The following is a 22,673-nucleotide window of genomic DNA, read 5'->3' as shown; positions in this document are numbered from 1 at the left end:
AAATAACTTTCTTCTGAAACTCGTCAGTCTATTCTTGTTCTGAGAAATGAAGGCTATTCCATGTGAGAAATTGCCAATAAAATTGAAGATCTCGTACAACGCTGTGTACTACTCCCTTCACAGAACAACTCAAACTGTGTATAACCAGAATAGAAGGAGGAGTGAGAGGCCCCGGTGCATAACTGAGCAAGAGGACAAGTACATTAGTGTCTAGTTTGAGAAACAGACGTCTCACAAGTCCTCAACTGGCAGCTTCATTAAATAGTACCCGCAAAACACCAGTCTCTACATCAAACGTGAAGAGGCGACTCCGGGATGTTGGCCTTGTGAAGCTGACGTCACCAACACACACAGACACACACGTACACACACACTCGGACAGAGACCGAAATAGCATACCGCCAAGGTAATACTCTCTAGGTGCATAATAAGAGTTTAAATTAAAGGGCATTTTCTGATAACAGTGCACAAGACACATAGCGTACCCAAGTCTCCAACCCTGTATAGGTGGATTAATCATAAACATTACTAATGAAAATCACTAATTTCAAAGAGTGGCCCTTCCCCACAATTCTAAGCATTATATATGAGGCAAGGTGCATGGGCTGAATGCAAGTTGACTCAGATTTATCAATAGCGAAATATTCAAAGTTACCCAAGCCTAAATTACATTTTTCTGATTCTTTGCCCGTCTATAACAAATATCGGGGAAAAAATGCTATATCTGACCAATACCTTACTGTGAACATTTGATTGACTTGACTAAATTTCAACAGTGTGATAAAATGCTTCACATTAAGTGCCCACATGGCCATGTTATCATATTCTATCACACTAACATCTGATGCCCATCTACATCTTATCTGGATAATAATTTATTTAATCATATAGGCCTATGCTAGGGCTAGACATACACACATTTTGAAGTATATTTTTATTTTACCTTTATTTAACTAGGCAAGTCAGTTAAGAACAAATCTTATTTTCAATGACGGCCTAGGAACAGTGGGTTAACTACCTGTTCAGGGGTAGAACGACAGATTTGTACCTTGTCAGCTCGGGGATTCGAACTTACATCCTTTCGGTTACTAGTTCAACGCTCTAACCACTAGGCTACCCTGCCGCCCCATATAGGCTGTGTGTATTGCTAGAATTAGGCTGGGTACTTGGTGGAATCTTGATGGAACTGACGCATGTCAGAAACATCTGGTGATGCAGGGTTTTCTGAAAATTAATATTGATACTGGATAAACAAACCATCTGGCAAGATTGCATCACGTAGCTCACCCTGGCTAAAACACTGGACCAACTTAATTTGCAGTTTTCCATTTCTGGCTCGTGACTTCCCTAGTTTTGATTTGATGTAACTTGCTGTACAAGGTAATTATTGACTGTTTACATTGTATCAGTATATTCCAACTGGAGTAAAGCAGTGTTCGTCATATATATATATTTATTTTTGTATAATTTGGTGTGTAATTAGGCCTAAGTCATATTGAAAATTGCAAGAATGTGGCAAAAACTCAATGTACTCTCACTGGACACCCTGTGACTGAGAAAGAAGCAATTTTTGCATCCCAGAGCCTCTGAACAATTATCACAAACCACATAACAGTCATAAACACAATATCTGAACAGAAGCCTGAACAGTACCCAACCCTACTAGTATTATATTTCTGTATTATATTTCTGTATTATATCAAAGCTCCAAATAATGCAACATTGAGTCCGTATATCCACTGGTTTGTAAAAAGAGAAGTAAACTCACTCCCCATGATCTTCATCCCACTCCTGAACATCTCAAAGAGCTCTATTCCAGAGTCGCAGGACACCATGAGCAGCTTTGTGCTGTGTCATTGCCTTGTCAATGTGACTGTCTTAGCACTATGGACCAGTCATCCTGTTATCAGAGGAATATACATGTTCAAGCCATTTCTATCCTACAGTATTTGCTTTGGGGTGAAGTTTGCTCTTTGTTTTTGGAACGGAACATGCTGGACTCTCTATCTGTGACAAAAAAACAAGGTAAAGAAAGTCTGTCAAAGGGTTGTAGCAATAGCGCCATGGTAGTCCTGTATCACTAACTGCATTCATATCACTGATGACTTACAGAAGTAGGCCTACTGATGATAGCTTTGAATATTTAGAGTAGGCCCTTAGATCAATTCACATTTTGAGGTAATTAAATTACATGTGTAAAATGATTCTCATAGCTGGGCACATGTATGATCAAATAGCATACCTTTCACGTGAGAAATTAGTCTAACTCATAATTTCTAAACAGTTTTCTGAGATTTGCCACCTCAATCTCAAACAATAAAATAGTATTATTAGTAATATATAATATTAAAATATTTCACTTGTCCACCATTCCTTGTGCCCTACTGAAAAAGACAGTCCTGTCCGATTTATCAATAAAGAAAATAAATCTAATAAGATGGTCACCATGCTCCATTTCAAAGTTTTAAAAAAATACAAACGTTTCCAGGATACAGCCATGTTTTCAAAAGACACTGCTAATTTTAGTGATCCTTCAAACCGAAACAATTAAATAGCTATAGCAACATTAAAAGCAACACATGCACTGCATTACCAGAAGTGTGATAAGGCACAACATTACTGTCTGAATTTCCAAATATCATTCTCATTGAAACTAGCGCCAATTTTGTGAAATATTGTGTCACGGCTACACATTTGTGGCTCGGTTCGCAGGTTTACCTGTTGGAATAGACGCGTGCGGCACAGTCAGCGAGAGACAAAAAAACAGGGGAGGAGGAGAGGAGGCAGCGGCGACAGCCTCCTCAGATCAGCGCAAGATGGTGAGGAGAAAGAGAGCATGCAGCGGTTCTACCAGCAACCTAGGAACACCTCCAGTGAGAGATTGAGAGGGGGGAGGATCCTGGGTCTAGAGCGCTGTGCTGTGGTGGAGGGGGACTGGACCAGCAGAATGGACCAGCAGAGGAGAAGGTGAAGGAAGGAGGTAGCAGCCCAGTAACAAGAGGTGATGTAGAAGCAGGCATACAGCGTTACGGCAGCAGCATCCTCCCTGTAGCCAGCCTGGTTGTGGGTAATCGGAACGAGACAGACAGATAAGCAGAGTGAAGAGGGTCTTTCTGGAGGATGCGGCCAGCGTTTAGTCCTTTGTGTGCAGTGTCAGCAGAGATTATCAGAGGAGGAGGGCAGTGAGGAAATTGGCTGCCCAGGCAGGCCATTCGGGTTGGCGTGCATGCATGCACACGTACACACCCACTCTCACACAGGCGGACGGGATTCTCTTCAGCTGCTAAATCCGTTGTTACTGTCGAACACCGGTGACACACACGGGTATGCGTCGTCTCCCTCACCAACACACTATGCCTGTGTGCGTATTTTACACACTGCACTGCACAGCTTCCTTTCCATACCCAGGGACACCTCTCTCTCTCTTTCTGCTGCCAGTGAACAGACAGCCGGAGAACCGAGATGAGGGGGAGGGGCAGCGAGAGCTGGGGGAAGGGAGGGGCAGAGTGTTTGGAGAAAGGCTGTGCTTTTCTGTGTTAGGAAAGGGGCAGGATGGATGGGGACTTGAAGAATGAGCACCTGGCATTGGTTCCAATTTCCAATCACGGACTGTGAGTAGACCTGAGTCTGTTTGTGTGTGTGCGTGTGTTGAGGTATAGCAAGGGAAGTGGAAGAGAAATGGGGGTAGTGTGTGTTCTCACAGCCTTGAACAGCACAGTAATACAGTAATGGGCACAGCTGTGGAGGGCATGGACCGGACAGAGCAGTGCATTTTGCAGCCAGCCATTCTACTAACAGTCACTAGCTCATGAACAAGCTACCTAATATGCAGCTGACATTCCTACTGCCAACTAGCCAATGAAAAGGAGGAGCAGGGGGTTGTGGTGCGCCACACAGCAGATTGAGATCGACGGGGCCAGAGTGGAGAGGGTCAAAAGCTTCAAGTTCCTCAGCGTGCACATCACTGACGACCTGAAATGGTCCCTTCACACAGACAGTGTGGTGAAGAAGGCGCAACAGTGCCTCTTCAAATTCAGGAGACTGTAGAAATTTGGCTTGGCCCCTAAGACCATCACAAACTTCTACAGATGCACCATTGAGAGTATCCTGTCTGGCTGTATCACCGCTTGGTATGGCGATTGCACCTTCCGCAAATCGCAGGGCTCTAAAGAGGGTGGTGCGGTCAGCCGAATGCATAAGGGCACACTGCCTGCCCTCCAGAACTTAAACAGTCCCCTGTGTCACATGAAGGCAAAGAAAATAATCAAGGACCCCTGTCACCCCGCTACCATCTAGAAGAAGGAGACAATAAAGGTGCTTCAAAGCTGGGACCGAGAGACTGATTGAAGCTGTTTATCTCCCGGCCATCAGAGTGTTAAATAGTCACCACTAGCCGGCCTCCGCCCAGTGCCCTGAACCTTAGTCACTGTTACTAGCCGGAAAGCTCTCAATACTGGTCCCTTCAAACGGACACACCCCAGGGGTCTCGTTAATGCAGAGTTGTGTTTTTCACACAGAAAAAAAAAGATCAAAACATACCTTTTCCCTCAGAACAGCCTCAACTCTATAAGGTGTTGAAAGTGTTTAACAGGGATGCTGGCCCATGTTGACGCCAATGCTTCCCGCAGATTTTTTCAAGTTGGCTGGATGTCCTTTTGGTGGTGGACTATTCTTGATACACACGGGAAACTACTGAGTGTGAAAAACCCAGCAATGTTACAGTTCTTGGCACACTCAAACAGTGCGCCTGCCACCTACTACCATACCCCAATCAAAGGCACTGAGATCTTTTGTCTTGCCCAGTCACCCTCTGAATGGCACATATACACAATCCATGTCTAAATTGTTGCCAGGCTTAAAAATCCTTCTTTAACCGGTTCCCTCCCCTTAATCTACACTGATTGAAGTGGATTTAACAAGTGACATCAATAAGGGATCATTTGGACAGAATTGAATAATTTTTTCAAGAATAATGGGCAAAATGTTGCCCAATCCAGATGTGTAAAACTCTTAGACTTACCCAGAAAGACTCACAGCTGCAATAGCTGCCAAAGGTGATTCTACAAAGTATTGACTCAATGGTGTTAATACTTATGTAAACGAGATATATTTCATTTGGAATACATTTTGCAAACATTTCTAAAAACCTGTTTTCACTTTGTCATTATGGGGTATTGTGTGGAGATTGGTGAGAGAATGTTTTCATCCATTTTGAATTCAGGCTGTAACATCAAAATGTGGAATAAGTCAAAGGGGTATGAATAGTTTCTGAAGGCACTGTATGTATGTATGTATGTACAGTGGGGAGAACAAGTATTTGATACACTGCTGATTTTGCAGGTTTTCCTACTTACAAAGCATGTAGAGGTCTGTAATTTTTATCATAGAATCTAAAAACAAAAATCCAGAATATCACATTTGTATGATTTTTAAGTAATTAATTTGCATTTTATTGCATGACATAAGTATTTGATACATCAGAAAAGCAGAACTTAATATTTGGTCAACTTTATCAAATACTTGTTCTCCCCACTGTATGTATGCGTGTGTGTGAAGTCGTAAGTTTACATACACTTAGGTTGGAGTCATTAACTTGGTTTTCAACCACTCCACAAATTTCCTGTCAACAAACTATAGTTTCGGCAAGTCGGTTAGGACATCTACTTTGTACATGACAAGTCATTTTTCCAATAATTGCTTACAGATGTATTATTTCACTTATAATTCACTGTATAACAATTCCAGTGGGTAAGAAGTTTACATGCACTAAGTTGACTGTGCCTTTAAACAGCTTGGAAAATTCCAGAAAATATTGTCATGGCTTTAGAAGCTTCTGATAGGCTAATTGATATCATTTGAGTCAATTGGAGGTGTACCTATGGATGTATTTCAAGGCCTACCTTCAAACTCAGTGCCTCTTTGCTTAACATCATGGGAAAATCAAAAGAAATCAGCCAAGACCTCAGAAAAACAATTGCAGACCTCCACAATTCTGGTTCATCCTTGGGAGCAATTTCCAAACGCTTGTACGAACAATAGTACGCAAGTACAAACCCCATGGGAACAGGCAGCCGTCATACCACTCAGGAAGGAGACGCGTTCTGTCTCCTAGAGATGAACGTACTTTGGTGCGAAAAGTGCAAATCAATTCCAGAACAACAGAAAAAGACCTTGTGAAGATGCTGGAGGTAACGGGTACAAAAGTGTCTATATCCACAGTAAAACGAGTCCTATATTTACATAACCTGAAAGGCCGCTCAGCAAGGAAGAAGCCGCTGCTCCAAAACCGTCATAAAAAAAAAACAGACTACGGTTTGCCAAAGATCGTAGTTTTTGGAGAAATGTTCTCTGGTCTGATGAAACAAAAATATAACTGTTTGGCCATAATGACCAATGTTATATTTGGAGGAAAAAGGGGGAGGCTTGCAAGCTGAAAAACACCATTCCAACCGTGAACCATGGTGATGGCAGCCGACCTCAATTCTATAGAAAATTTGTGGGCAGAAGTGAAAAAGCGTGTGAGAGCAAGGAGGCCTACAAACCTGACTCAGTTACACCAGCTCTGTCAGGAGGAATGGTCCAAAATTCACCCAACCTATTGTGGGAGCTTGTGAAAAGCTACCCGAAACATTTGACCCAAGTTAAACAATTGAAAGGCAATGCTACCAAATACTAATTGAGTGTATGTAAACTTCTGACCCACTGGGAATGTGATGAAAGAAATAAAACTGAAATCTATTATTCTGACATTTAACATTTAACTTTCTTAGGATCACCACTTTATTTTAACTTCCCTCAGGAATTGTGAAAAACTGAGTTTAAATGCATTTGGCTAAGCTGTGTGTAAACTTCCAACTTCAACTGTACATGATTCCATGTGTTATTTCATAGTTTTGATGTCTTCACTACTATTATACAATGTAGAAAATAGTCAAAATAAAGAAACCATTAAATGAGTAGGTGTGTCCAAACCTTTAACTGGTAATGTAAAATTTGGGGGATTTGCGTGCCCGTAAACTGTTTTCACCCCATCACATAAGGAGACACGAAATGTAGTTACACTTAATTTCTGAGATTTCTGAGATCTCTATACAAAAAAACTGTCCAACCTCTAGAGCCAGGATTCTTACAGTGTTAAAGTTCAGTGTCTAATTTAACTGATTAATGCTTAATATATGCTATAACGACAACTTACACTGTCATAAATGCTAGGACAGAAAAGTAATGTTTTATGTCACACGATTTTGGACAAATCCGTCAAGACACCAACCATGAGAAAGGGTTAAACAGGTTTTAAATCAACTGGTGAATTTGATTGAATATAGCTATGTTTCCCCCTGAAATCTTAATGTAATGTAATGACATGAGAAAAAAAATCTTATTATAAATGACTTATCAGCAGCTGTAACAAGTTGTCCAGTGTAGGAAATCCTCACTGGTACCCTAGTTTATAGAAAGACCCACACACAAGTCATATTCTGCACTTCCAAGTTTCAGACAACTTTCAGCAGCAGCATCTTGGCAATACACATAAACTGGATAGGCATAATGCCTGTGATTTTTCAACAATCAGAGATGTCTGATCAATGTCAATAAATGAAAAAACAGTTTAAATGTATACTAGGCTAGAAGGAACACTCAAACAAACCCATGAGGCATAGCTCAAGCGTAGGGGCAAATATGATTATTTTTTTAGTAATACAGAGCAAATTATCACATATCCTGTATGGTAGGATAGACTGATAACCTCATTGTCCCAAAACATTAGCCAAGCTAATTTTAAAAAAAACTTTATTTAACTAGGCAAGTCAGTTAAGAACAAATTCTTATTTTCAATGGCGGCCTAGGAACAGTGGGTTAACTGCCTTGTTCAGGGAAGAACGACAGATTTTTACCTTGTCAGCTTGGGGATTCGATCTTGCAACCTTTTGGTTACTTGTCCAAAGCTTTGGGCTAACTAAAGGCATAGGCCTACTTATTATGTAGCTGACTTCATTTATGCAATACAACCATATTGAGGCTGTGAGGCTATTCTTTGGCGGCAGGTCTAATGTTGCTAGTTTAGCCAATCAGCCTACAAAAATGTAATTAATGTGTCACCAAATGAACATAAACTACTTCACTGACACACAATGTAAACACTTTGGCTACTCCTGAATTTCAGGAGGTATAGGTTTAACGTTAGACCCACGTGGGTTTTAAATGTGTGAAAGTAAGTGGATATACATTAAAGTGCAATCCACAAAGCTGCTTAAAATGTCCGGAATTCTATCCTTTTCAATGGCCATAATGACATGAGGCGACAACAGCTGCCATGCATGGACTGAGGTTTATTGATTACGTCGTGAAAACGTTTACCGTTTAAGATCCAAACAGAACCAACCTGAACGAAACGGGGAGGGACATACCTGCATTTATCCAATAGAAACGTTTTCCGTTTGGAGTAAACGGTTTCTGTTGCAAAGCGTTTACGAACAGACGAAACGTTTTGCAACAGAATCGCCTTAACGGATCATTTACACCCCTGATATGCATTACGTTAGCTACATTCATTGGTACAGCTGGTAGTCCTGATAAACTAACGTTAGCTAGCTAGCACACATTTAGCTAGCTAACTCTAAAAACGTTTAGCTAACATTTTAGCTAAGCTACTAGTTCAAAAAAAATGTTTTGTCGTGCTTTCCTTACCCGACTTCAAATATTTAATCGGTGTTAACGTGTAACTCCATATGGGTGTCTATGGTCATGGTTAACGTCTGCTGTGCTCAGGACGGAAGTTGATTGGCTAACTAGCAAGTTGCAACCTAGCCAGTCAGCCACACGCCCATACCAAAGATTTCTTATAACTAACCCAAGATAGACCACAGCCTGTCGTTTCCAATGGGGGCAAATTAACCATAATGGGTAGAACAAGCAAGGAGGTGGGCCGAGCCAGGCACTAGCTAGCGTGATCCCATTGGCATGTTCTAGCATCTATTTGCATATTTCGGTTAGGGAACTCTGAAGTGGGCGTGTGCATTAACTCAATTTGCCCTTGAACTCCTTCTAAACAAGCAACTTTAAAAACTTTGACAAAGGGTAAAGTCTACTAAACTTAGTCCACTCTCCGTAACAGAGTCTAGTTTGGGGAACAGAAAACTGTACTGAGATCAAATGTTTAATAGATGGGAAAATAAGCAGAACATCGGCCAAAATCATATTTTTCGCTTTGAAGAGATACATAAATGTGTTTGCATTCTCTTGTTTTGTTGCATTTATGATTGTTTTTTCTTTTAAAATATATGTATTTAAATATTCAAAGGACTAAATATGGACACGTTCCGTTTAGATTGTTCTTCTCCTTTTCAGTTCTGTTTTAATTTGTTTAAAAGCTGTCTCAGTGGAAAACAACATATTTTAAATTGTCATTTGACAACGGGTTTTCTATATTTGTTCTCCATCTTCTCCCACCGCCAGCCACTGGGCTTCCTCTCATCACCATATTTGGTGGTGGGTGAAAAAGCCAACAGGATGCTTCAGATTTACACATCCGGTGAAACATCTGGCTCATTGTTCTATCTGTGCCCATACAATGAATTGTGGAGGAAATACAGTGCGTCACTTCTTGTTTTCTCATGCACAGAAATAGCTGGGTGGCTAACCCCTCGCATAAAATGTATCTATATTCATGTGTTGAATTTATTTATGTTTCCTGTAAACATTAAATAACAATAGCCTGCTCAGAGGACATAGTTTGTCACCTATCCAGTAACGTAACTTAACTAGCAGATTGACTGTTTGATCAGACCGACAGCATCATTGATTCAAGGCTGGGTAATACATTCTGCAGTCAAATTTTTTCAACATTAGTGCTGAATGATTAACCGAAAAGTTTTTTTTTTTTTAATAACTAATTGACCTACATTGGTGAAATGATTTGAATTCCATTTCGTAGGTTTTTTTTTTCTTCTGTGAGCTTGATGCTCAGTTTCTGTAAAGATACATCAGATCAATCCCAAACCGTGCGATGTAGTAGGGAGTTGAAGTTTCAAACAAACCAATATTCTACATAGTTTAGCACAGAATGTGTTAATCCACTACAATGACCGTAATCCTTTGCGTGCTCACTTACTGTCGGGTCTGTGTGGAGCAAACAGAGAAAAGAGAAAGTTTGAGAGACAGAAAAGTTGCTTTGCATGGTATCACTCAGTGGTGGAAAAAGTACATCATTGTCATACTTGAGTAAAAGTAAAAATACCTAGGTAGAAAATTACTCAAGTAAAAGTGAGTCACTCAATAAAATACTACTTTAGTAAAAGTCAAAGTATTCGATTTTAAATACTTAAGTATCTAAAGTAAATGTAATTGCTAAAATATACTTAAGTATCAAAAGTAAAAGTATAATTTTACATTCCTTATATTAAGCAAACCAGACGACACAATTTTCTAGTTTATAGTTATTTACGGATAGCCAGGGGCACTCAAACACTCAGACATAATTTACAAATGAAGCATTTGTGTTTAGTGAGTCTGCCAGATAAGAGGCAGTAGGGATGACCAGGGATGTTCTCAACGTGTGAATTGGACCATTTTCCTGTCCTGCTAAGCATTCGAAATGTAACGAGTACTTTTGGGTGTCAGGGAAAATGTATGGAGTAAAAAGTACATTTTATTTACAGTGGCTTGCAAAAGTATTAACCCCCTTGGTATTTTTCCTATTTTGTTGCCTTACAACCTGGAATTAAAATAGATTTTTGAGGGGATTTGTTTATTTAAACAACATGCCTACCACTTTGAAGATGCTAAATATTTTTCATTGTGGAACAAACAAGATATGACAAAAAAACAGAACTTGAGCGTGCATAACTATATACACCCCCCCAAAGTCAATACATTTTAGAGGCACCTTCTGCAGCAATTACAGCTGCAAGTCTCTTGGGGTATGGCTCTATAAGCTGGGCACATCTAGCCACTTGGATTTTTGCCCATTCTTCAAGGCAAAACTGCTCCAGCTCCTTCAAGTTGGATGGGTTCCACTTGTGTTCAGCAATCATACCACAGATTTTAAATTTTATTGAGGTCTGGACTTTGACGAGGCCATTCCAAAACTTTTAAAACGTTTCCCCTTAAACCACTCACGTGTTGCTTTAGCATTATGCTTAGGGTCATTGTCCTGCTGGAAGGTGAACCTCCGTCCCAGTCTCAAATCTCTGGAAGATGTAAATAGCTTTCCCTCAAGAATCTCACTATATTTAGCGCCATCCATCATTCCTTCAATTCTAACCAGTTTCCCAGTCCCTGCCGATGAAAAACATCCCCACAGGGATGGTAGTCTCGGGGTGATGAGAGGTGTTGGATTTCCCCCAGACAGTGTTATCCCTGATGGCCAAAAAACTAAATTTTAGTCTCATTTGACCAAAGTACCTTCTTTCATATGTTTGGGGAGTCTCCCACATGCCTTTTGGAGAACACTAAATGTTTTTGCTTGTTTTTTTCTTTAAGCAATGGCTTTTTTTCTGGCCACTCTTCTGTAAAGTGTACAGCTTAAAGTGGTCCTATGGACAGATACTCCAATCTCAGCTATGGAGCTTTGCAGCTCCTTCAGGGTTATCTTTGGTCTCTTTGTTGCCTCTCTGATTAATGCCCTCCTTGCCTGGTCCGTGAGTTTTGCTGGGCGGCCCTCTCTTGGCAGGTTTGTTGTGGTGCCATATCCTTTCCATTCGTTAATAATGGATTTAATGGTGCTCAGTGGGATGTTCAACATTTCAGATATGTTTTTATAACTCAACCCTGATCTGTACCTCTCCACAACTTTGTCCCTGACCTGTTTTGAGAGCTCCTTGGTCTTCATGGTGCTGCTTGCTTGGTGGTCCTCCTTGCTTGGTGGTCCTCCTTGCTTAGTGGTGTTGCAGACTCTGGGGCCTTTCAGAACAGGTATACTGAGATCATGTGACAGATCATGTGACTCTTAGATTGCACACAGGTGGACTTTATTTAACTAATTATGTGACTTCTGAAGGTAATTGGTCGCACCAGATCTTATTTAGGGGCTTCATAGCACAGGGGGTGAATAAATATGCACGCACCACTTCTCTTTTTCTAATTTTTTGAAATAAGACATTTGTTTTATTTAATTTCACCAGTTTGGTATATTTTGTGTATGTCCATTACACAAAATCCAAATAAAAATACATTTAAATTACAGGTTGTAATGCAACAAAATAGGAACAACGCCAAAGGGGTGAATACCTTTGCAAGGCACTGTGGGAATGTAGTGGAGTAAATGCTGTCAAAAATATAAATAGTAAAGTAAAGCACAAATACCCCCCCCCCAAAACTACTTTTTACTTAAGTACTTTACACCACTGGTATCACTACCTGAAAATACATGATCTAAGTGTTTGATACTTTGGCATTCATCAGTCATATAAAAAGCATGTTTTTTTTTTTTTACTTTGAAGAACTACTCAAATAGTGAATTTGTCAGACATGAAAAAATAAATGTATCAAATAAAACAAATAATGTGAATAAATTATGATTCATAAGTGATAAGCAGTAATGGGCAGTCACTACTTTTGTTTTATTTTGTTATAGCATTCAACCCACATAATGCATAGTGCATTTACTGTCTACAAAATTATCGAAATTGAAAACGGTGATTATTTTAATAATTGAACATAAACTACCACAAAAAGCACCAATTGTTCAGCACTATTCATTATGTAATCCAACATTTTACTGGATGTGTGCCCTCCAAGGACCATTCATGGCTGCACCCCTGCCGAGTCATGTGAAAGCCATAGATTAAGGCCCAATTTATTTATTTAAATTGACTGCTTTCTTTATAATCTGTAACTCAGTAAAATCTTTGAAATTGTTGCGTTTTTATTTTTGTTCAGTATACTTCTGGTGTACCAAACAAAACTCAATGACCCTGTCGGTGTGATTAACAGAAGATTGAGGCAGCAACTAAGCAAGCCACCTAGCTGGTCAACCTCGGTAGGTAGCTAGCTAAACGCTGCATCAACCTTTCGCTTGACCTTTCTCTTCAAAACAAAAGTGCCATTGAAGCGTCGTCCTCACAACTAAACAAAATAAAACATCAAGTTGCGAAGAGCGGCTGTCCAGGCTAGTTGAGGTTAAAGTGGAAATGGCGGACCATGTGGAAAAACAGACCATGTGTACTGGATATTTAAAAAGCATTCGTTTTTTTGTCAACAAATGACTCGATAGAAGTTGTAGTCCATTCCATTCCCTTGTCATGTTACACCAAATCTGTTTATTTAAAAAAGGTGCATCCAGATCACTATACTATTCATTACCACTTTGTTGATTTGGTCTGTCTATAGTTAATATACAGGTACTCAGTTACAACTGAGAGAGAATTAGTCGTTTTCAATGTTATTACGAACAATGCAATGATGTTCAAACAATGTTTTTTCAGCAACAGTGAATTAGTCGTTTAATGTTTTTACGAACAATGCAATGATGTTCAAACAATGTTTTTTCAGCAACAGTAACTGAGTGATGCAAGTGCTTTATCATAGGAGTCCAACAGAGGGAGTATGTGTTGCTTGTGGCCATGGTCCCTAAAATGTTTTTGCACTATGACCCACCCAAAGGGTGCCACAACTGAGTCTTTATTCTCATCCATGCTTTCCCACTCTACTGCACATATTATGCATTTTTTAATTTAAAAAAAATAAATTATGTAAAATATAACATCTCATCTTGTACAATGAGTTCCAAATATTTGCACAGCTTTGGCATCATTAATTTATAGCATATTTTATATGCACAACAGGACACCAAAAATGCATATTATTTTTAAAAAAATACACTAACAACAAGAGCAGAACTACAGCCCAATACAGTAATTACAGATAAGTTTAGGTGGGATGCACAACCAGTACATTTATGTACTTATGCTAATCTCCATATAACCCAAGCCCACTCATGTGGTTTTGGAATTGTGTGCCAAGCTGAAGCCCACCCCTCATTGTGAGGGACCTGCTGTTGGGTTGGCCCAGTCAGTCCCTGACGCTTGGTTAAGGAGGTTACTATGGTGAATAAGTCCCATCTGTAGTCTACAGAGGATATCTGAATGTCTAGCATCTGTTTGATGCTACAGAGCCCTGTACAGTATTAATATAAATGTCTGTGAATTCATAAGGGCAGACAAATTTGAAAGACTAATAGAAAATATCTATTTATTTGATGGTGGTTCTAAATTAGGGCTCTCCAACCCTGTTCCTGGAGAGCTACCATCCTGTAGGTTCACTCCAACCCTAACCTAGCACACCTGAGTCTAATAATTAGCTGTTTTTAAAAAAAGGAACTAGGTTAGTTACAACTAGGGTAGGAGCATAAACCTACAGGAGGGTAGTTCTCCAGAAACAGGGTTGGAGACACCAAATTGAGGATGACGGGCTCGTGGTGATGGCTAGAGTGGAACGATATCAAATACATCAAACAGTTTCAATGTGTTTGATACTATTCCCTTTGCTCCGTCCTGGCCATTATTATGAGCCATCCTCCCCTCAGTATCCTCCTGTGTGTTCTACATGATCTTATGCTGAATCACACTGTCTGCGTTTACACACACAGCCCAATTCTGCTATTTTTTTCACAACAGATCTTTTTCAGAGCTGATCTGATTGACCAAAAGACCCATTAGTGAAAAAATATCAGAATTGGGCTGCCTGTGTAAATGCAGCCATAGTCCTTTATCTGGCTTCGGTACACTGGCAATTGTGTTTGGCATGGTGCACTGGGGAAGCGGAGACTCTTTGTGCTATGGCGATGGGCTTGTCCTGTCTGCGGTGAATGGCCAGCTGGATAAGGCTCTGCCGAAAGTGGTGTAGGGCTTCTTAACCACCAACTGTTTGGTCCTCTTGAAGAATATTTCCTGGTACTGCACATCTCCTGGAAAAGACATGGTTGTGGTGTTAGCATTTCACACTCTGTGGAAGGGATGTAGGGCAACACGGCCTTTGGTGGTAAAGGTATCAACCGAATGGGACCGGCTAGCATATTGTTTAGGGAACATTGGGAGCTGCTTTTGAGAGGAAAGTGAATGTGCTGGGGCAGGCTCAAGGAAGTGTGAAAAGTCTTTGAAAGGCAGTATTCAACACAGTATGAATTGTTGTGTATGGGAGATTGAGGAGAAATGGTACCCCAATCGCTCTTGCTTTGGGGGGGTATCTGTACTTTACTATTTAGATTTGACGGCTTTTACTCCACTACATTTCTAAAGAAAGTAATGTACTTTTTACTCCAAAATTTCCCTCACACCCAAAAGTATGTTACATTTCAAATGCTTAGCAGAACTGGAAAATGGTCCAATTCACACACATCAAGAGAACATCCCTGGTCATCCCTACTGCCTCTGAACTGGCAGACTCAAACACATGCTTCATTTGTAAACATTGTCTGAGTGTTGGAGCATGCCCCTGGCTAACCATAAATAAAAATTGTGCCGTCTGGTTTGCTTAATATAAGGAATTTGAAATGATTTATACTTTAACTTTTGATACTTAAGTATATCTAAAACACTTTCTCAGGTAGTATTGTAAGCACAACCAAAAACCCCTTCCTCATCTCAAAGTACTGTCTGTAAACATCCCCCAGCCCCATTGACTTTGACAAATCATTATTGTCAATAGTAGCCCTTTGTAGACATGTCTTTGTATTGTATTTTCTGCAGAGAGAAGAAGTGGTTGTGTCATTACTGTTGTGTCACTCCCTCGTGCTTGTGTACCCAAAATGCCCCTGCTTTGGGGTATTTTAACAGCAGGACACTGTGGAATGACTCCAGATAACAGTTTTACCAAAATAATAAAGGTCAAAGGAAAGGAGGGGTAGACTATGGTCTGGAAGGTACTCTATGGTCCTCAGGCTAAGCATACCTAACATGGACATTTCAATATTGTCCGTTTGCTGTTAGCTAACTATATTGGCGACACTAAATTGGCACCACGATTGTTAGCCAACTAGACGGTTTAAACACATCATTAATACCAACACGCAAACAAAGCGTGAGTTAGCTATATCGACAATTCTATTTTTAATAACATAGTGTTTACCGCACAAGGGTGAATGGGTCGCTACCAAATAACAATACCAAATAAGAGTAACATCAGCTAGCATCAGAACGAACAAACATGTTCACCCTGCTGAAGGTAATTTAGCTAGCTACCAGTCTAGCAGTGATTACCATGTCAGCCATACGCGTAATTGATTGACAGTGTATACCAAAATATAACTTAGCGATATGATTTAACGTTAGCTGATGACTTCCAGAGTTCAATAGGACTGTAACGTTAGCTAGCTAACTTACCCAGCTAGTCCAACTAGGCTAGCTAACGTTAGGTTACTTCTAATTGAGAATCTTCCATTTTGTTGTGAAGGAAAGTATATCGATGGTAATCGCATCACTTCTCAACTGTCGTCGAAATACATCACCCATCAATCAGTTCAGCCTGAAAACCCATCTGATAATCGTTGGTCACATCATTATTGATAACAGTAACTACTTGCAGAATCTAATTAGCACAGCCAGCCACATAACACCACATGGACATGATGAAAAACAAACATTTAAAAATATATATATATTTTGTTTAGAGAAATTGAGATTACTGTGTGGTTAATCTTCTTCTATGGTATAATGGCGTTCGCAACAATTAAATGTGCATTCTGCCACCTACAATGCGGGTGGATAATGATAACCAGAAAATGTACCATTTGGGTAAAAATAAAATATCATACTAACTACCCAAAAAATAAATGAACCAAACAAAATCAATCTGCTTTTCTGTAAAACCCTCATTCTAATCAGGTCCCAACCCCGGCTCAGTATCCTCCTGTGAGGGTGGGACATTTCCTAGCGACAAAGGTCATTGTAGTGTTTCTGTCTTGGAGCCCCAAAACGTATTGGCCGCAGCTTTTATTTTATTTTTATTTGTTCTGTTTTGGGACAATGAGGTTATCACTGTCTATTCAACCATACAGGATATGTGATATGTTTTTATTTTTACATATTGTATAATAATACAATAAAAGACATCAAAACTATGAAATAACACATATGGAATCATGTAGTAACCAAAAATGTGTTAAACAAATAAAAATATATTTGATATGAGATTCTTCAAAGTAGAAGAATCTTGCAGTAACCAAAAAAGTGTAAAACAAATTATTATTATTAGTTCACCTTTATTTAACCAGGTAGGCTAGTTGAGAACAAGTTCTCATTTACAACTGCGACAAGGCCAAGATAAAGCAAAGCATTGTGACAAAAACAACAACAGAGTTACACATGGGATAAACAAACGTACAGTCAATAACACAATAGAAAAATATATCTACAGTGTGTGAAAATGTAGAAGATTAGGGAGGAAAGGCAATAAATAGGTCATAGTGGCGAAATAATTACAATTTAGCAATTAACACTGGAGTGATAGATGTGCAGATGATAATGTGCAAGTAGAGATACTGGGGTGCAAAAGAGCAAGAAGATAAATAACAATATGGGAATGAGGTAGTTGGGTGTGCTATTTTAAAGATTGGCTGTGTACAGGTACAGTGATCGCTAAGCTGCTCTGACAGCCAATGCTTCAATTTAGAGGGAGATATGGGTCTCCATCTTCAGCGATTTTTTTTATTTATTTTTTTTTTTTTTTTTTTTTTTTTTTAAAAATTTTTTTTTAAAATTTTTTATTTATTTATTTATTTTTTTGGCTTTGGCTTTGGGGATGACCAGTGATATATACCTGCTGGAGAGCGTGCTACGGGTGGTGTTGCTATGGTGACCAGTGAGCTGAGATAAGGCGGGGCTTTACCTAGAAAATACGTATAGATGACCTGGAGCCAGTGGGTTTGGCGATGGATATGGAGCAAGGGCCAGCCAACAAGAGCATACAGGTTGCAGTGGTGGGTATAGTATATGGAGCTTTAGTGACAAAACGGATGGCACTGTGATAGACTACATCCAATTTGCTGAGTAGAGTGTTGGAGACTATTTTGTAAATAACTGCCTAAGTCAAGGATCGGTAGGATAGTCAGTTTTACGAGGGTATGTTTGGCAGCATGAGTGAAGGAGGCTTGCGATATAGGAAGCCGATTCTAGATTTAATTTTGGATTGGAGATACTTAATGTGAGTCTGGAAGGAGAGTTTACAGTCTAACCAGACACCAAGGTATTTGTAGTTTTCCACATATTCTAAGTCGGAACCCTCCAGAGTAGTGATGCTAGTCGGGCGTGCGGGTGCAGGCAGCGATCGGTTGAAGAGCATGCGTTTAGTTTTACAAGCATTTAAGAGCATGGCATTGAAGCTCGGTATGGCATTGAAGCTCGGTTGGAGGTTTGTTAACACAGTGTCCAAAGAAGGGCCAGATCTATACAGAATGGTGTCATCTGCGTAGAGGTGGATCAGAGAATCACCAGCAGCAAGAGCGACATCATTGATTTAACTCTCTCTCCTCTGCTCTCATCCTTCTAGACCTATCGGCTGCCTTCGATACTGTGAACCATCAGATCCTCCTCTCCACCCTCTCCGAGTTGGGCATCTCCGGCGCGGCCCACGCTTGGATTGCGTCCTACCTGACAGGTCGCTCCTACCAGGTGGCGTGGCGAGAATCTGTCTCCTCACCACGCGCTCTCACCACTGGTGTCCCCCAGGGCTCTGTTCTAGGCCCTCTCCTATTCTCGCTATACACCAAGTCACTTGGCTCTGTCATAACCTCACATGGTCTCTCCTATCATTGCTATGCAGACGACACACAATTAATCTTCTCCTTTCCCCCTTCTGATGACCAGGTGGCGAATCGCATCTCTGCATGTCTGGCAGACATATCAGTGTGGATGACGGATCACCACCTCAAGCTGAACCTCGGCAAGACGGAGCTGCTCTTCCTCCCGGGGAAGGACTGCCCGTTCCATGATCTCGCCATCACGGTTGACAACTCCATTGTGTCCTCCTCCCAGAGCGCTAAGAACCTTGGCGTGATCCTGGACAACACCCTGTCGTTCTCAACTAACATCAAGGCGGTGGCCCGTTCCTGTAGGTTCATGCTCTACAACATCCGCAGAGTACGACCCTGCCTCACACAGGAAGCGGCGCAGGTCCTAATCCAGGCACTTGTCATCTCCCGTCTGGATTACTGCAACTCGCTGTTGGCTGGGCTCCCTGCCTGTGCCATTAAACCCCTACAACTCATCCAGAACGCCGCAGCCCGTCTGGTGTTCAACCTTCCCAAGTTCTCTCACGTCACCCCGCTCCTCCGCTCTCTCCACTGGCTTCCAGTTGAAGCTCGCATCCGCTACAAGACCATGGTGCTTGCCTACGGAGCTGTGAGGGGAACGGCACCTCAGTACCTCCAGGCTCTGATCAGGCCCTACACCCAAACAAGGGCACTGCGTTCATCCACCTCTGGCCTGCTCGCCTCCCTACCACTGAGGAAGTACAGTTCCCGCTCAGCCCAGTCAAAACTGTTCGCTGCTCTGGCTCCCCAATGGTGGAACACACTCCCTCACGACGCCAGGACAGCGGAGTCAATCACCACCTTCCGGAGACACCTGAAACCCCACCTCTTTAAGGAATATCTAGGATAGGATAAAGTAATCCTTCTCACCCCCCCTTAAAAGATTTAGATGCACTATTGTAAAGTGGCTGTTCCACTGGATGTCATAAGGTGAATGCACCAATTTGTAAGTCGCTCTGGATAAGAGCGTCTGCTAAATGACTTAAATGTAAAAATGTAAATTTATACAGAGAAAAGAGTAGAGAATTGAGTCGAGAATTGAACCCTGTGGCACCCCCATAGAGACTGCCAGAGGTCCGGACAACAGGCCCTCCGATTTGACACTCTGAACTCTATCTGAGAAGTAGTTGGTGAACCAGGCGAGGCAGTCATTTGAGAAACCAAGGCTATGGAGTCTGCCGATAAGAATGAGGTGATTGACAGAGTCGAAAGCCTTGGCCAGGTCAAAGAAGACGGCAGCACAGTCTTTTATCGATGGCGGTTATGATATCGTTTAGGACCTTGAGCGTGGCTGAGGTGCACCCAGGACCAGCTCGGAAACCAGATTGCATAGCAGAGATGGTACGGTGGGATTCGAAATGGTCGGTGATCTGTTTGTTAACTTGGCTTTCGAAGACTTTAGAAAGGCAGGGAAGGATGGATATAGGTCTGTAACAGTTTGGGTGTAGAGTGTCTCCCCCTTTGAAGTGGGGGATGACCGTGGCAGCTTTCTAATCTTTAGGGATCTCAAACGATACGAAAGAAAGGTTGAACAAGCTAGTAATAGGGGTTGCAACAATTGCAGCGAATAATTTTAGAAAGGGGATCCACATTGTCTAGCCCAACTGATTTGCAGGGGTCCAGATTTTGCAGCTCTTTCAGAACATCAGCTTTCTGCATTTGGGTGAAGGAGAAGCGGGGGGGGCTTGGGCAGGTTGCCGCGGGGGTTGCAGAGCTGTTGGTAGGGGTAGGGGTAGCCAGGTGGATAGCATGGCCGGCCGTGGAAAAATTCTTAATGAAATTCTCGATTATCGTAGATTTATCGGTGGTGACAGTGTTTCCTAGCCTCAGTGCAGTGGGCTGCTGGGAGGAGGTGATCTTATTCTCCATGGACTTTAGTGTCCCAAAACGTTTTGGAATTAGTGCTACAGGATGCAAATTTCTGTTTGAAAAAGCTAGTCTTTACTTTCCTAACTGACTGTGTATATTGGGGCGGCAGCGTAGCCTAGTGGTTAGAGCGTTGGACTAGTAACCGGAAGGTTGCGAGTTCAAACCCCCGAGCTGACAAGGTCGTTCTGCCCCTGAACAGGCAGTTAACCCACTGTTCCCAGGCCGTCATTGAAAATAAGAATATGTTCTTAACTGACTTGCCTGGTTAAATAAAGGAAAAAAAATAAATAAAAAAATAAATAAAATTAAAATAAAAAAAATAAATATTGGTTCCTGACTTCCCTGAAAAGTTGCATATCTCGGGGCTATTCGATGCTAATGCAGTATGCTACAGGATGTTTTGTGCTGGTCAAGGGCAGTGAACCAGAGGCTATATATGTTCTTAGTTCTACATTTTTTGAATGGGTCATGCTTATTTAAGATGGTGAGGAAAATACTTTTAAAGAACAACCAGGCATCCTCTACTGACGGGATGAGGTCAATATCCTTCCAGGATACCGGGCCAGGTATGCCCGCTGAAGTATTTTAAGGAGCGTTTGACAGTGAGATTTATTTTTGGAAAGGTGGATTTTTAAAAGTAGAACCTCAAACTGTTTGAGGTAGTAAGACCTGGATTGTAAGACAGAACTCTGCAGGCTAACTCCGCCCCCTTTGGCAGTTCTATCTTGATGGAAAATTATGTAGTTGGGGATGGACATTTCTGAATTTTTGGCGGCCTTCCTAAGCCAGGATTCAGACAAGGCTAGGACATCAAGGTTGGCGGAGTGTGCTAAAGCAGTGAATAAAACAAACTTAGGGAGGAGGCTTCTGATGTTAACATGCATGAAACCAAGGCTTTTACGGTTACAGAAGTCAACAAATGAGAGCGCCTGGGGAATAGGTGTAGGACTGGGGGCTATAGGGCCGGGGTTAACATCTACATCACCAGAGGAACAGAAGAGGAGTAGGAAGGGTACGGCTAAAGGCTATAAGAACTGGTCTTCGAGTGCGTTGGGAACAGATAATAAAAGGAGCAGATTTCTGGGCGTGGTAGAATAGATTCAGGGCATAATGTACAGACAAGGGTTGGATGTGGGTACAGTGGAGGTAAACCTATGCATTGAGTGACGATGAAAGAGGTTGCGTCTCTGGAGGCACCAGTTAAGTGAGTGAGTGAGTTCTCCGCATGCATGGGGGGTGGGACAAAAGAGCTATCTAAGGAATGTTGATCGGGACTGGGGGCTCTACAATGAAATAAAACAATAATAACTAACCGAAACAGCAGTAGACAAGGCATCTTGACATTAGAGATAGGCATAAAGCAATCATGGGTGTTGGTCAGGAGAGCTAAGACAACAACGTGTAAATGGCGATGAATGGGCATAGAGGGTCAGTTAGGTACACACAGGACCTGAGTTCGAGGCTGGGATCGACAGATAAACAAAATGTGGTACAGTGTTAATGAACAGACCAGCAGGCATCAGCTGTGTAACCGAGTGATCATAGGGTCCAATGAGCAGCAATAGGTGAGTCAGGGAGCCGTTCGGTAGTCGCTACTACGCTAGGCGAATGGGAGACACAGCGTTCAGAAAGCTAGCGGGCCGGGGCTAGCAGATGGTTCTTTGGCGACATCGCAATGGAAAGCCTGTTGAAACCACATCGGATGATTACGTTGGCAGACCAGTCGGGATGGATCGGCGGAGTTCCGTGTCGACAATAAAGGGTCCAGGCCAATTGGTAAGCTAAAAGGTGAAGACCGCTAGCAGGGGCAAACAATGACTAGTAGCTAATATCTAGTTTGCTGGCTAGCTTCTGATGGAGGTTCCAGTTATAAGGTATGAAAAAATAGCAGATCTGTACCACATTGGGTGAGGCGGGTTGCAGGAAAGTATGTTTGGTTTGTAGATGGAAAGTGAGATTAAAATATATATGAAAAAAACAAAAAACACACTATTTACAGACTAACTAACATGGGACAAGACAATTAATCACTGTGGCAATAAACGGCAATAAATGCCAC

At 41.4% G+C, this 22,673-nt stretch overlaps 1 protein-coding gene and 1 long non-coding RNA gene across 6 annotated transcripts in view; both read right to left on the bottom strand.

Moving 5' to 3' along the window:
- Positions 1-8,822, bottom strand: part of LOC118359796 (E3 ubiquitin-protein ligase MIB2-like) — an 83,678-nt gene extending 74,856 nt beyond the window's left edge. For 3 of the 5 annotated variants that reach the window (XM_035738537.2, XM_035738538.2, XM_035738539.2), the window contains exon 1: positions 1,769-1,927. In XM_035738537.2, coding sequence (XP_035594430.1) covers positions 1,769-1,835 — 67 coding nt within the window. In that variant the 5' untranslated portion in view covers positions 1,836-1,927. Of the gene's footprint in view, positions 1-1,768; positions 1,928-2,718; positions 3,436-8,688 lie in introns of those variants that run through there. The other 2 variants (XM_035738540.2, XM_035738541.2) reach the window with 2 other exon arrangements.
- A 3,704-nt stretch (positions 8,823-12,526) lies between these two features.
- On the bottom strand, positions 12,527-16,611 carry LOC118359795 (uncharacterized). The gene is made up of 2 exons (XR_004820751.2): positions 16,320-16,611; positions 12,527-14,905 (listed from the first exon to the last, which is right to left on the bottom strand). It is a non-coding gene; the product is annotated as an uncharacterized LOC118359795 (long non-coding RNA).
- Positions 16,612-22,673: the final 6,062 nt, after the last annotated feature.

This window comes from Oncorhynchus keta, chromosome 27 (genome assembly GCF_023373465.1).
Source record: "Oncorhynchus keta strain PuntledgeMale-10-30-2019 chromosome 27, Oket_V2, whole genome shotgun sequence".
In the NCBI taxonomy this organism is placed as follows: Eukaryota; Metazoa; Chordata; class Actinopteri; order Salmoniformes; family Salmonidae; genus Oncorhynchus; species Oncorhynchus keta.
Note: the sequence above shows the minus strand (reverse complement) of the source record. Positions and strands in the feature narration are given on the sequence as shown.